This window comes from Alternaria infectoria (assembly GCF_024043175.1).
Source record: "Alternaria infectoria strain BMP 0036 chromosome Unknown scaffold_5, whole genome shotgun sequence".
NCBI classification, from domain to species: Eukaryota; Fungi; Ascomycota; class Dothideomycetes; order Pleosporales; family Pleosporaceae; genus Alternaria; species Alternaria infectoria.
The window spans coordinates 314,001-326,832 of record NW_026250694.1 but is presented as its reverse complement, the minus strand read 5'-3'; the positions used below and the strand labels follow the sequence as shown (position 1 = coordinate 326,832).

General features: G+C 54.0%; 3 protein-coding genes across 3 annotated transcripts; 1 reads left to right on the top strand and 2 right to left on the bottom strand.

Annotated features, from left to right (window-relative positions):
* Positions 1-382: 382 nt before the first annotated feature.
* On the top strand, positions 383-1,462 carry J4E92_003798 (uncharacterized protein; the record flags this gene model as incomplete). Its single annotated transcript, XM_051495192.1, has 1 exon — positions 383-1,462. The coding sequence occupies one exon, from the start codon at positions 383-385 to the stop codon at positions 1,460-1,462; it is 1,080 nt and encodes a 359-aa protein (XP_051354211.1).
* Positions 1,463-1,745: 283 nt separating this feature from the next.
* Positions 1,746-5,839, bottom strand: J4E92_003797 (uncharacterized protein; the record flags this gene model as incomplete). The annotated part of the gene is made up of 3 exons (XM_051495191.1): positions 1,746-2,437; positions 2,487-4,520; positions 4,579-5,839. 3 exons carry the CDS (start codon positions 5,837-5,839, stop codon positions 1,746-1,748), a joined length of 3,987 nt encoding a protein of 1,328 aa, XP_051354210.1.
* Positions 5,840-10,212: 4,373 nt separating this feature from the next.
* Positions 10,213-11,962, bottom strand: J4E92_003796 (uncharacterized protein; the record flags this gene model as incomplete). Its single annotated transcript, XM_051495190.1, has 3 exons — positions 10,213-11,408; positions 11,470-11,556; positions 11,608-11,962. The coding sequence occupies 3 exons, from the start codon at positions 11,960-11,962 to the stop codon at positions 10,213-10,215; spliced, it is 1,638 nt and encodes a 545-aa protein (XP_051354209.1).
* Between the last annotated feature and the right edge of the window lie 870 nt (positions 11,963-12,832).

Below are 12,832 nucleotides of genomic sequence, written 5' to 3'. Positions count from 1 at the left end.
GCGCAAGATGGTCAATGGCGATGTATTGACGTGTTCGCCATTCAAACATACCTCCGTCCTCATCACACCCAACGACCACCCTCATTGATGGGCACATTGAACTACCGCGATACTATGTGAACCCTCCGCTGTTCGTAAATTCCAACACTTCCAACTTCACGCATCTCCAGACCATCGAACGCAGCCTCAGCACTACACATATACATATAAATGGAAGACTCAGGCTCGTATACATTGCTGTTCTTTCCCTCATCCTCTCGCATCCTCTCTCTGTTGCTATATCTCTTAGGTGTCTCAAACCAGAGCCACCACGTCTGTCAGCTCATCCTGACTCCAGCTGCCACCCTCCGCTTTCTATTTCATACATTTACCTTGCTCACTGATGGCTGCTGGCCCTCCAGTAGGTCAACCTTGGCTAGCCAACGTCGGTAACAACCCCAACATCAACCGCGAACCACCACCTCCTCCCTATAACGCCGGTCCTGCACCTCCAGCTCATCAACCCGGCGCACCCGCAGGAGGTGCCCAAGTTGTCGTAGAACAGCAACACGCCCCTATCTACGGTCCTCCCCTCGGAATCGGCATCGGCGGACCAGCATACGGCATCCCTCCACCATTCGGTGGTGTCGGCATAGGTGCGTTTCCACCCGTCTTCCCACCTGTCGGCGTCATGGACCCCTTTATGATGGGCGGCATGATGGGCGGATACATGGGGCCTGCTGGCGGTCCACTTGCTCCTATCCGCGCGGGCAACTTTCTTCCAGGTGCTCATCACGGTATAGGCTTTGGTCTGCACGCGGGCGGTGTACCGTTCCCGCCGCCTCCTCCAGGCGCTATCGCCGGCGTCGTGCCTCCTTTCGCTCCCGCAGCGCCGCTGTGGGCGGGAGGCGGTCTCGCTTTCGGTAACGTACCTGCCATGGGTGGGGTTGTTGGTGGAGCCATGCCTGGTATGATGATGGGCGGTGGTATGATGCCTGGTATGGTGGCTCCTGGCATGGCAGGCGCCCAGCACTTCCGCCCCGCACCCATGTTCCACGACGGCAACCACGGACACCCAAATCAGCCTGCGCAGCAAGATGTCGGTCAGATCGCTGGCGGTATTCCTCCAGGTGTCATGCTCGTCGAGTCGGCCGAGCACACCATCTTCTACCGCATCACAGGCAACATCTGCCCTTGGCTTTCTCCTGGCTCACAACTGCCTCTGGAACCGCTCGCTGCGGCTAGTACCACCGGCCTCAACCGCCTCATCCAGATCTGCAACGATGGCACGCCGGAAGACGAGTTGGAGCACTGTGCGGTTACGGAGTGTATCGAGTTGGGTAACGGTTTGTGGGAGAAGGGTCAAACGTTCAAGTACAACGACGCGGTTTCTAGGGTCTTGACGATGAAGGATGCTGGTTGGGACAATACCAGGAACAGGGGGAACGGTAACAGTCTTCATCTATGGGGCCATCGCCTTTAGACGCTGGCTGGATGTTTTGTATGGTGTCGAAGAAGCCTTCTGGGCTCGGCGGTCCTTGACATTTCTCGCTGCTGGTACGGATTACGTCTTATGATGGCCTGGTGTTTTCTGCATGCATGGTAGGCGCTGGGTCTATTTCTTGTTACTGGATGATGTTGATGATACTGCATCACTTCAGCCATCTTCAACGATGAATGAGTAAACGGTGTATGAAAATATTCATGAATTTGGATGCATCAATTCGAGCCGCTTCCTAATGTCATAATGCATAGACGCAAGCCAGCTATCCTGACTGTGGTGCCTGATTGGTTTGCTTCTTCTTACCGCCACCCAACTTCCTCCACAGCTTGTTTATCCAGCGTTCCTTCACCATCTTCAGAACGACATAGGCGAGGAACCGATAAACGATAGCGCAAATCCCCAGAGCCATGAGATTCATCTCCGGGTTCTTGTTCAGTTTGTACAAGTCCAGCACCTGCTCTCCGGTTTGGATAGGGCATTGCCCATTCACCTTCTGCCAGTCTTCACATGTAAACTCTAGGCCACGTAGCGTATAAGGCGCCATATTACCAACGGCCCACTTCACGGGCGAAAGATGGTTCCACGCCTGCAAAAAGTCTGGAACATCGAGCGACAACACACCACCCATGACCTGCGCAACACTCAAGAAAACCGACATGCAGTTTACCGAGAAGCCAGTATGGGTGAAGAGCGTGTTGAAAGCGATACCGAGACTCTCGCCGCAGCTGGTGATGCAGAAGGCGTTGAACGTGATGATGAAGTACGTTTGCGCGTTGCGTTCTAGACCAACGGCGAAGACGGCGAGGACGGAGAAGACGAGGCAGCTTATGATTTCGAAGGGCGTGGTTATAGAGATGTAGGTCAGGAAGAAGGCTTCGACACCGTAGATGCGGTCGTCGTAGTCGCGGTAGAAGACGTCTCTCTCGATTGGGTAGACAGCAATGTTGTTGAGCACTGACTGAGGTTAGCATGGTAAGAGGATATGGGAAGGAAGGTTACATACTGCCGACGAAGTAGAGCGGGGCGATTTCGACAAGGAATCCCATCCTGTTTTGCACGTATTCGTAGTCGGTCTTGAGCGGTGCAAAGTAGAGCGCAAGCACGATACCCAATCCGACAACTTGCATGACGCGCGCGATCAGAATGTCTGGCTGCCTGAACATGTTCTTCGTCGCACGCCGAATCAAAATCGAGTACGCTGCTGCAAAAGACGAAGGTTCTCGTGCCATGCTTCCCAGTTCCGCCGGCGTGGTAATCGACCCAGTTCGCGCGACTGGGTAGACATCAGCATTCCACGACTCGACCAACTTGCGTACTTTCTTCCGACTGGCCGCCTCACGTCTCTCGTGCTGCAGGTCAACAGTGATCAGATCGAGTGCGAAATCCGCTGGGTTGACGTGGCGAGGACATTCGTAGCCTAGGTTGGCGAAATGGCCCAACATGTTGTCGGCAGGACCGGCATAGATGGGGTGTCCGCCGCGGGCTAGGAGCAGAATGTTACCAAAATGCGCGAAGAGATCGCTGCGAGGTTGATGGATGGTGACGATGAGTGTGCGGCCTTCTTGTGCTAGACCACGAAGTACGTCCACGATTGACAGTGCCGTGAAGGCATCCAATCCAGACAGCGGTTCATCAAGCAACAGTACGCGTGGTTCCGTCAAAACTTGGACTGCGATAGTCACTCGACGCTTCTCGCCTCCACTGATGCCTTTTACGAGGTCGTTACCAATGAGGTTGTCTGCGCAGTCTTTGAGACCCATCTTCAGCAAGATCTCCTCGGCTTTCTGGATTTTCTGCTCTTTCGACATCCACTTCGGAAGTCGTAAGCCCGCTGCATAACGAAGCGTTTCGCGTACGGTGAGTGACGCCAGCAAGGCGTCGTCATCCTGGGTGACGAAAGAACAAATAGAGTGGACGACCTCTTTGGCCGGGATGAGTCCGTTGTAGCTCATGGTACCGTACTGCTTGTACCGCGTGGATGTATCGTCTTTGAGTCTCATCGCCATGCTGTTTAGCAGAGATGTCTTCCCAGAGCCCGAAGGTCCCATGATGACGTTCAGCGACCCCGGGAAGAAGTCGGCGGTAAGAGGCTTGATGATGTTCTTGGTCCAGCGCTTCCGTAGCGATCGTTTCTCCACGTCCATTCCATAGCCCTCTAAACGGATGTCGATCGTCCGGACATTATCTGCCACACGCTCGCTCATCTTTTCTTTGCCAGCAGAGGCGTCCGTGTTTGATGGCCTGGCACGAGCCATGGCGATTTCGGCATTCCAAAACTTTAGCAAAACTCCCGCTCCCACGTAGAAAGCGATGGCGAATCCAAGAAGAGCAAGTATTGGCCTCCAAACCCAGTTGTTCGGGAAGCCAAGAGAGTCCATGATGAACTCTCCATCGTACTCTTTGCAGGCTGGGTTTGATCGTCCGCCCTCGTATGGACAATCGTAGAAAGAGCCCGAGAATTCGTTGGCGCACAGTGCTCCAAAAGCGTAAAAGACATAGGCTGTCCACTTCGTCCAGCGTACGTAGATGGGGATCGTGTTCGACTGGATAAAGTAACCGCAAGCCATAGACTGTAAGGTGTAGGCTAGATTAGCCACCAAACTCGCTCCAGCGAAGTGTCTTGAGCACGCGACACAGGTCATAGCGAAGCATACGGCGATGTACTGGTGTAACAGTATGATACCGAAGAACGTAAGGAACTGGCCTCCGTCCGCGCGAAATCCGCAGAAGAAGTAGTAGATCAACGAGAAGATGAGAGGCACTGGTACATCCTCGAGCAGAATTCGGGCTAGTCGTCTGGACATAAGGAAGGCTGGTATGCTGACGACACCTTGTCGCGCCTCTTCGTCGAAGAGTTGAATGTCGGTTGTAAGTCGGTATGTCTCGTAGAGCAAGATGAGGTAGCCCTGCAGCGCCGCTGCGTTGTACAACGCTCCTTGTCGGGATCGTATACCAGATAGTGAGCCATCCAGCTGCAAAAAGATCCATCCTGTAATGACTGCCATGCCTATGGCTTCGACAAGACTTCCAAACAAGCCTAGAGTCAACCAAGTCAGCGTGCGTTCGATCTATAGAGCTCATATTGAACGTCTTACCCATTGGGTCACGAATCGTCACAGTCCAAGTTCGTGCGGTAAGTACGCGAGTCTGCTGGATGAGCGACGTTTTACTGGCACGTTGCTTCTTCCGTTGATCGTGCGTCATCGTAGTGGCCGGAGCTGGTGGTTCGGACTTCTCTTGAACGCTACTGCTGCAGTGAGTCCGCCATGCTTCTATTACGCGACCAACTCGATCCTGTGCCGCCTTCTCTGCTTCTACGCTCCGATTGTCGACACTGACGACGTCGATGAGATACTCCGCTGGATTTGTAAACGGAGGCATTTCATGACCAAGCTTAGCAAAGTACGGAAGGCATTCTTTTGCGCTGCCAGCATACGCAGGACTGCCCCGTGATAGGAGGATGACATTGTCGAAAAGATCCCAGATCTCAGAACGCGGTTGATGGATGGTGACGATGATGGTCCGTCCATTCCGAGCAAGAGTTTGGAGGGTTTTCACCACCTGGTGGGCGCTTGTCGAGTCTAGTCCAGTGGTCGGCTCATCCAGCCACAAAAGCGAAGGATTTGATAAGAGCTGGACACCAATACTCGTCCTCCTCTTCTCTCCGCCACTGCAGCCCTTGTGCGCGTTGTTACCGATCCTGGTGTCTGCAGCTTCTTTCAAGCTCAGCTCCAAGATGACTTCTTCAACCAGCTGCTTCCTCTCTTTTGCGTCAACAGAAGAGGGTAGTCGCAGTTGGGCAGCATACGTCAGAGTCTCTCGGACAGTCAACGTCGGCAGAAGGATATCTTGCTGTATAACATATGCGCTCTTGATACCGGATACATCTTCGCTACCGTTGAATAGGGTCCTTCCTGAAGTGGCAAGTCGGTTTCCTACTGCCAAACGCCCACTCATGGAGTTGAGTAACGATGTCTTTCCGCTTCCGCTTCCACCTATGATGGCTGTGAGGCTTCCACTTGGCATGTCCGCCGAAATGTCGTCAAGTATAGTCTTGACATGGTTGGTCTCTGGTGACGCCTTCTTCTTCGAGAAGGCACGAGCAAGTGCCGTTGGCGATTCATCGACTGAAACTGTGAGGTGTTCCAATCGCACAGACACAGGGTCAACTGCGCGCAATGAGATGCCGTGGTTGTCGCTGAGATCGGTAGTTGTGGAGTCTCCGCGGAGTGCTGTGGGAGGTGTTGCAGGCGCCGCTTCTTCTTTGGGGCCGGGCGGAGCGCCAGCTGACGCCGAGGGTCGCCCTTCCTCGTTTCCCTGCATAGGCCCTGGCTCCATCGTCTCTAGTGACTCCATACCTGGGGTTTGGTTAAATCTTCATGATAATGCAGACGCAAAGGATGAAGCGCGCAGCGCGCATGGATTTCTTCAGTCGCCGCTCACATGTCACGACGGAGATTCTTTGGCGCGATACGACGTTGTTCAAACACGCCCGCCTCGCTTGCCAGCCGACCTGCATGCAGGGGCTTGGCCGGACTCTTCTCCTACAGGTCTCATTCTTACTTTTCTATAGTTCGCAGCTCGTTCTTTGAAACTTGCAAAATCAATTCGATGGCTTGCTGTATATTAGCAACTCACATCGCGAAGAACTGGTGTTGTTCGACGAGCCTGGCTACGGCTGACAGTATGGAGGAGGGTTCAACCTCGCAGAGCTGTTCAGACCGGGGGCGGGCAAAACCCCAGCTCGGAAGAGCAGCGTTCCAGCCAACTTGCCAATCTTGGGTAGCGGAATCCTGCGCGAGATGCATCTTTATGCAAATGGAATTTGAGCAAGCAAAATAAACGACGCTGCCAATCAAACCTTCGAACATCCAGTAGAAAGGGTACAAATATAGACGTCCGAGGCGATTGCTCAGGGTTTGTGTTGGTTAGGCCTCCTCTCTGTTCTACAGTTCGTTGCATTGCGTGGTGCTGGCTCCTCGGGGGACCTTTCGATAGTGCGCGTCTGCTTCGGAGGGCCCGATGATGCCAACCACCCCGCATTAGAAGACATTGAGGATGCAGGTGATCTAAAACGCGGACGGCCTTGAACATGTGGAACCCCGTATGAGATATAGAGCCAGGGCCAAAAGAGTGATTACTGAGCAAAACCCGATTCAGTGTGAACGAAAGACTGCGATAGTATACGCGTGAGACGCTGAGAGCCACTGTTCACTTACCGACGGTACGTACCTCGATACGTACCACGCCTTACGCGAGACTCTTCACACGATAAAGATTCGGGACGGCCTCCCTACCTGAGCGAGGGGCTGGGTCTCACGGCCCGATTACGAGTGAACTCCACATCGCTTCCGAAATCTCATATCTAGCTTTCGGCGACGAGTGGGCCAGCAACAAAGTTTGCGGAATCAGTAGCGGCAGCGGGAGGATTGTTCGATCTCCAGAAAGAATGGTATCCACCTGGATAAAGAAAGCAGAACAGCCTCGGGAGTCTGCAATTGACAGCTGCCCCCTGTGTCTTGCGTCGGAACACCCTTTTGTATTTCGCTCGATGCGGCGTCCTATTGGGCAGGGCCAACTTTCCGAGTTGCATTCCAAGGAAGTTCCACCAACCCATTATTCACATCGATCTTGAAGGCCTGATTTGCGGACGGTAAATAAATCCGCTGTCGTTTCCAAGTTTGCAATGCGCGGAGATGCGCGAACGGACCGGCTAGTCCCAGATCTTGTTGTCTTGATGAAATGCAGGTGCGAAGACAGCGGGAGATGTACCATCTTGCTTCTCCAATGTGTACCAAGACCGAGACTACGGCTTCCAATGCCGAATTCCTACATACGTAGGATCACCAATGATGTCTTGAGCTTCATGGGTGCGTTCTCAGGATGTTTCGCTTTCTGGACAGCCACAGTATTGTCAAACGTCGAATCCGTATAGGCAGCGCGTTGGGCAGAAAGATTTGGATACTAAAGTTTTGGCGCGCCGGACGTTGCTTCCAAGCCTGTCACTGGCACTCCGCCACCTCCATTCCACGATTATTGACAGCCTTCACTTACGACGCCGTCGCATGTCGCAACGGTTTTGCGGCTCATATGATCGCCATTAGGCACGTATCACGCCCTTGGCCATTAACCAGCTTTTGCATAGTGGATATCTTACATCCATCACCACCTGGGCACCCTGCCGCTTTCCGATCCACGACAACAAGCTGCATCCTAGTGAATGCCACACTTTCTATCTGACACTCGCCATGGGCGGCCTTGATGGCCGAAAGCCACGCGATGCTGTGGAATGCTGACACAACCTCGCTCTTCGTGTCAGCTGCAGGTCCGTTGAAGGACGTCAGCCAACAAGGCTGCATATGACCCTATCCGGACATCTAGTTCGCATGGACAAGCAATCACGTTATCCTATGCCGACTAGACTGGGAATATTGATGGCTTGCGTCAACCGCCACGCGCGTCCTGCCTCGTGGACTGGGTCCAGCTAGCTACGCTGACATCGGTGTGAGATTATTCGCGAATAACGGTGTAGGGTTTGACGTCTACATCCCACGAAGCCAGTGATGCACCCCGAAATCTGGCATTTTCACCGGCATTATCAGGATGAAGGACGTTCCATGCAGGTTGCATATGCAGGCACCATCGTACGAGTAGTGGTTCATGGCTTTTGTGTTGCATCGCGAGTCGCGTATGTATCTCTCAGGGTCGGAGTTATATCCATGTTCAGACGACAGATATATGCGAAGTACGTACCCAGATCCGGTATGTACCGGTAAGATGAATACAGTACATCACCAAGTGAGTAAGTGGAAGGTAGATCGGTGGGTGGCCTCGGAAATAATCAGAGACCTATTTACGACTCAGATGCGAACGGTCTGATGGCTCTAGACTCTGGACTCTGGAGTCAACGGGTAGCTGCTGTAACCCTACTGTTGTCCCCGGGCTTATCGCTGGGGTCTCTGGGATCATGTGGTTGTAGGGGACATCGGGTCAGGCTGTAATAGATGACGGAAGGTGTCAGAAATTGCCCTCTCGATTTCGCCTTGCGTGTGTGACTACGTATACCCTCGATCTGTGACGTTAAGTAACCCACGCGACTGGGTGTCAGGCCATGTGCGCAACGTCGCGCAAGATTTCACGACATCGGTCCTACATTGAACCATGAAAAGAAATCGGCATCGTCTCAGGACCATGCTCTCTGCTCCTCTCGTCCATCCATTGAGACCTAGTGTCAGGTACCGACGGCGCGTTCCCTCGAATCAGGCTATATATTCAGACCCTTCCACCGGGCCTTTCGGATTATACCCCCCAACTCTGCCTAAGAAGCGTGGGGGGTTGCATTCCAGATCGTCCAGGTGAGAAGGACCGATGGCGTGCCGTGGCTTTCCTGCTTTGTCGCTGTTGAATCCGCATAGCTGGTATCAACGTTCGTCATTGCGCCGCTGGGGAAAGTGTACCGGTCCCATCGGATGCGGGTTTGGGCCGGACGAACGTAACCGTAACCGCCCTCCCAAGCCGCGACAAAGAGATGTGCGACAACACCCCACGCATGCCGTTTTTTGAACCTGGTACCCTGGGCCGATCTGCCTAACGGCTTGTGTCGCTTTACAGTGGGCTCCGGCAGTGCGATGAAGGATAACTCTTCTCATTGTGGATGCTTACTTTACTCGCTTCTGAAAAGATGTTGATGATCACCGCCCGGTTATATGCACATGGACTTTCTGAGTTGTGGCTGCATGCTGCGCGCTCGAGTCATGAATCCCATGGCGACGCCAGGCGACGAGTTCGTTCCAACGAGGTCGCGGAGGAAGCTCGCCAAAGCGTTTGATTGCTGGTAAGCGGATTGGAGGAAGAACGTGCCCGCAGGAATCTAGATGTTGTGGCACGGTTGGTGCTTACGGTTACCGTGTGCACCAGCGCCGCACTATAGCTCCTCACCTTATCACCGAGGCAGATCGTGATCGCCCATTAAGCCATGCGTTCCCTGCGACGTTGCGATGAGAGCTCTGTGAGCGGAGTGGATACCAGCGTGCATTTCTGTGCCGTGAGGCTACCTGCATATATACGTGTCGTCATCGTACTGAGAAATAAGGGAATGCCGGCCTGCTATCGGACCTATTTCAACAAGTGCTGCAATGCCATGTGTACGAGCATGCCTCGCCCATGCAGGGTTGAGTGCATCGCGATCTGACATGCACCGCCCAAAGCCAAACGCCGCCCGGCTGAACACACGGGCTGTGTGCGAGACAAAACATTGCCAAGAACAAAACTGTGCCCCATGAAAAATCCAATCCGAAGTAAATGCGAAGACATGCAGTGCCGTTTTCCCATACCAATAACACAATACCGTCGGGAGCACACCCAGCCAATGCAACCTAATCGTGAGGCCGTAGTGCGTCGTTGCCGGTCCGAGCCTTGTAAACCGCCCTCCGACGACCCACCAGATATCATGACTCCTTTTTGCGCCCGCAGAAACACCGATTGAATAAGGAACCCTAAATGCCAAGTCTGAACCTCAAAGGTCGTGTTGTACCTCCACATGCCGACGCTGTGGCATCGCCATGAGAGCCGTGCGCAAGGACCCGAGTCCCACGCCGACCAAGCCAACAAGCGACGTGATAACGACTCTCCTATGGTGATGAGCCGAGATTGGTGAGTGAAGATCCCATGCGGAACGTTCACAATCCGAGTGTTGGCAAAGAAAAACTCTTTCGTGCGTCCTGCAGGGCTCACGTAGCGAGAAAGTCCCAGCCCCGGAGTTTTATCAGCCTCTCCCAATCCCAGCTCTCCTTTTGCACCTCTGGGTCGGGGGATGACATCAGCTCCCAGACCTGGTCAACGACTTCTTTCGCGAAGCCGATGTTGCCTAGGCCTGTGCAGGCAATGAGGCCGTTGAACGCCCGGTTGATCTCCACACGCTGCTCTTCCTCGAATGCCGCGCACCCGATCAAGAACAGGGGAAGTAGAACGTTACTTTGGACCCACCCTTCCGCTGGCAGTTCGTTGATGTATCGGATGCCGTCGTCGACGGCGCTCTTGATGAATGGGTGTGGCTTCGAGTCTTTCGTTGTGCGGTAGAGATAGACCCAGGTTGCCTGGCGATAGAGCATCGAGATGGTGTAGCGCGGAGATCCGGGTGGATGGGGGCATACCCATCCGCGAAGGCCGGCGTCGATGGCATGGGCGGCGAGTAATGCCTCGTAGTCCATGACAGGCTCCTCTTTGTCGTCAATGCGACTGCGTATTTTTCGTCGCAGGTTGCTGATCTTGGATATGAAGCCGAAGAGTCCGTCAGAAACACCGATCAACCCCGCGGTCTCCGGGCTGATCTTGAAAGGGAGGTTGAAGTCGTCCATCATGGGAACCTCGGTGCCGTCAAGGGAGGTGATCTGACTGGCGATCCAGTGGTAGTAGAAGAATTCGTCGAACAGGGTCTGGAACTCGGGGTTGGAAGACTTCTGTGTCATGGCGATCTGTTTTGCTGCTATCATGTGCATCCGGTATTCGCCGGAAGTGTTACCATCGCAGATGGAATGCAGAAGATGCAGTAATATCTGAGCAACGTTAGAGTCCTCGTAGACCATTACACCACCTTCACCAGCTTTTTGCCGTTCAATGTCGTGCTTGAGAAGCTGCAAAGCCTTGCCCCGGTGAAAGACCTGCCTGTCCTCGTACTCCTGTAGTGGAGTGACCGAGTACATGTGAGAGGCCGACAGGCACAGCACGGAGTGCATCAGGCCTTCGTGTTGAAGTGCCATGGGCAATAGGATCTTGGTGAAGGGGTTCGACGACTTGTCCCCGTGTAACGTTAGGACAGCACTCGCTCTGCTGGAGAAATGTTGCAAAAGCTGACGGTCAAGATCATTTTCGACTCCTTCCATGAGAGGCGGGAGGTCGAACTTGACATCCGAACTTCGCTTCCGAGCTGTTGGAAGGTTAGCTTGGCCCACTACCAAAAAGCAAACACGCAATGCAAGACCACATACCTTCTGCAGCCCGTTCCTTTCCACTCTTCCAGATTTCGACGGGCTTGTAGCCTTCGCAATGGATGTTGTTCTTCTGACACGACAGGCCTGGACAGCATTAGTACCTGTTCCATGATCACGATGCCAGGGCACAATTACAGAATGGCTTGGTCTCGTCGCACTTCTTCTTCCTTTTCCGACATGTTGTGCACCCCGTCTTCGATCGGGCTTTTGCTTGCTTAGCAAGAGTGGTAGGTGAGCGAGGAGGGTGTATCCTGGGTCGGCCGCGGGCGCGGCGAATCCGTACAGGTTCGGTTGGGGAGATGGGTGTGTCTTCCGGAGACGCCTCTTCCTTGACATCGGCCAACTGAAGTTCCGTCTCTTCCACCTTGGGTACTACTTCGAGGGAACCCGTTCGTACATCTGATCGCTCCTCTGATTGTGATTCCGACGGGCTAAATATGTTCGAATCGAAGTTGGGAGTGGTAAACGGGGAGTCGCTAGCGGACGACATGGAGGGCTGGGGCGATGAGCTTGTGCTCAAGCGGTTGCGAGCGCCTGGCGGCGAAGGGCCGAAGGAAACGGTCGAGATCATTCGAGCCAGAGTTGGGAAGGTTGTTGGACTACTGGTGCGAAGAAGCGCGCATTGGGTGTCCAGTCCGTTCTGCGCGCGAGTGGTAACACGAAAGAGTGATGTTCCTCTAGATGCGTCGGAGCCGAGAACGATTCAATGCAACGAGTGGCAACCAGGGGGTATCTTGTACTTCTGCCGTTCAATGCTAAGCAGAATAGTACAAGTGGTAGAACGACGCGGCAGCTGTTCCAACGAGAGTAGAGCAGAGTGTCGCAGAGGGGTCCAAGCGGTCCGCTCCTGATGCCTCGAGCGATCGCACGGTAGGTTGCGTGAGAGCGGGGGAATGCGTCTTTAGCGAGTCGTGGGCGTCCGCGGAACGTCCAATAGGATCTGGGTGGAACTAACGGCAAAACTGCGTCGTTCCGAGATGAACGGCTGAGCTGAACACAGACCCGGTGCGAGAGCAGGGGTGGGCGAAAGCCAGTTATGTTGGAATTGGAACGGGGTAAGCGGTCGATGTCGATGTCGTACACCCGGGGGGGTTGTAGGTAGCGTGGGCGTGCGGAGAAGCGACAGAAAGTGTGTGAGAGGAGATCTGCTTGAACGAGTGGGATTTGTCGCTAGGTATTAATGTGCAGCCTGGATAGCTTCGAACCGGGTTGCGCAGCAAGGTAAAGGCGAGAGGATATAGTGTGTTCAAGTAGCGTCGCAGCGACGACACCAATTCGCCTCTAATGATGGTAATGGAGGATAATCCTAGAACGAGTCCACTGGTCCCGCTGTAACCATCGCCCTGGGCCGCCGTCGACT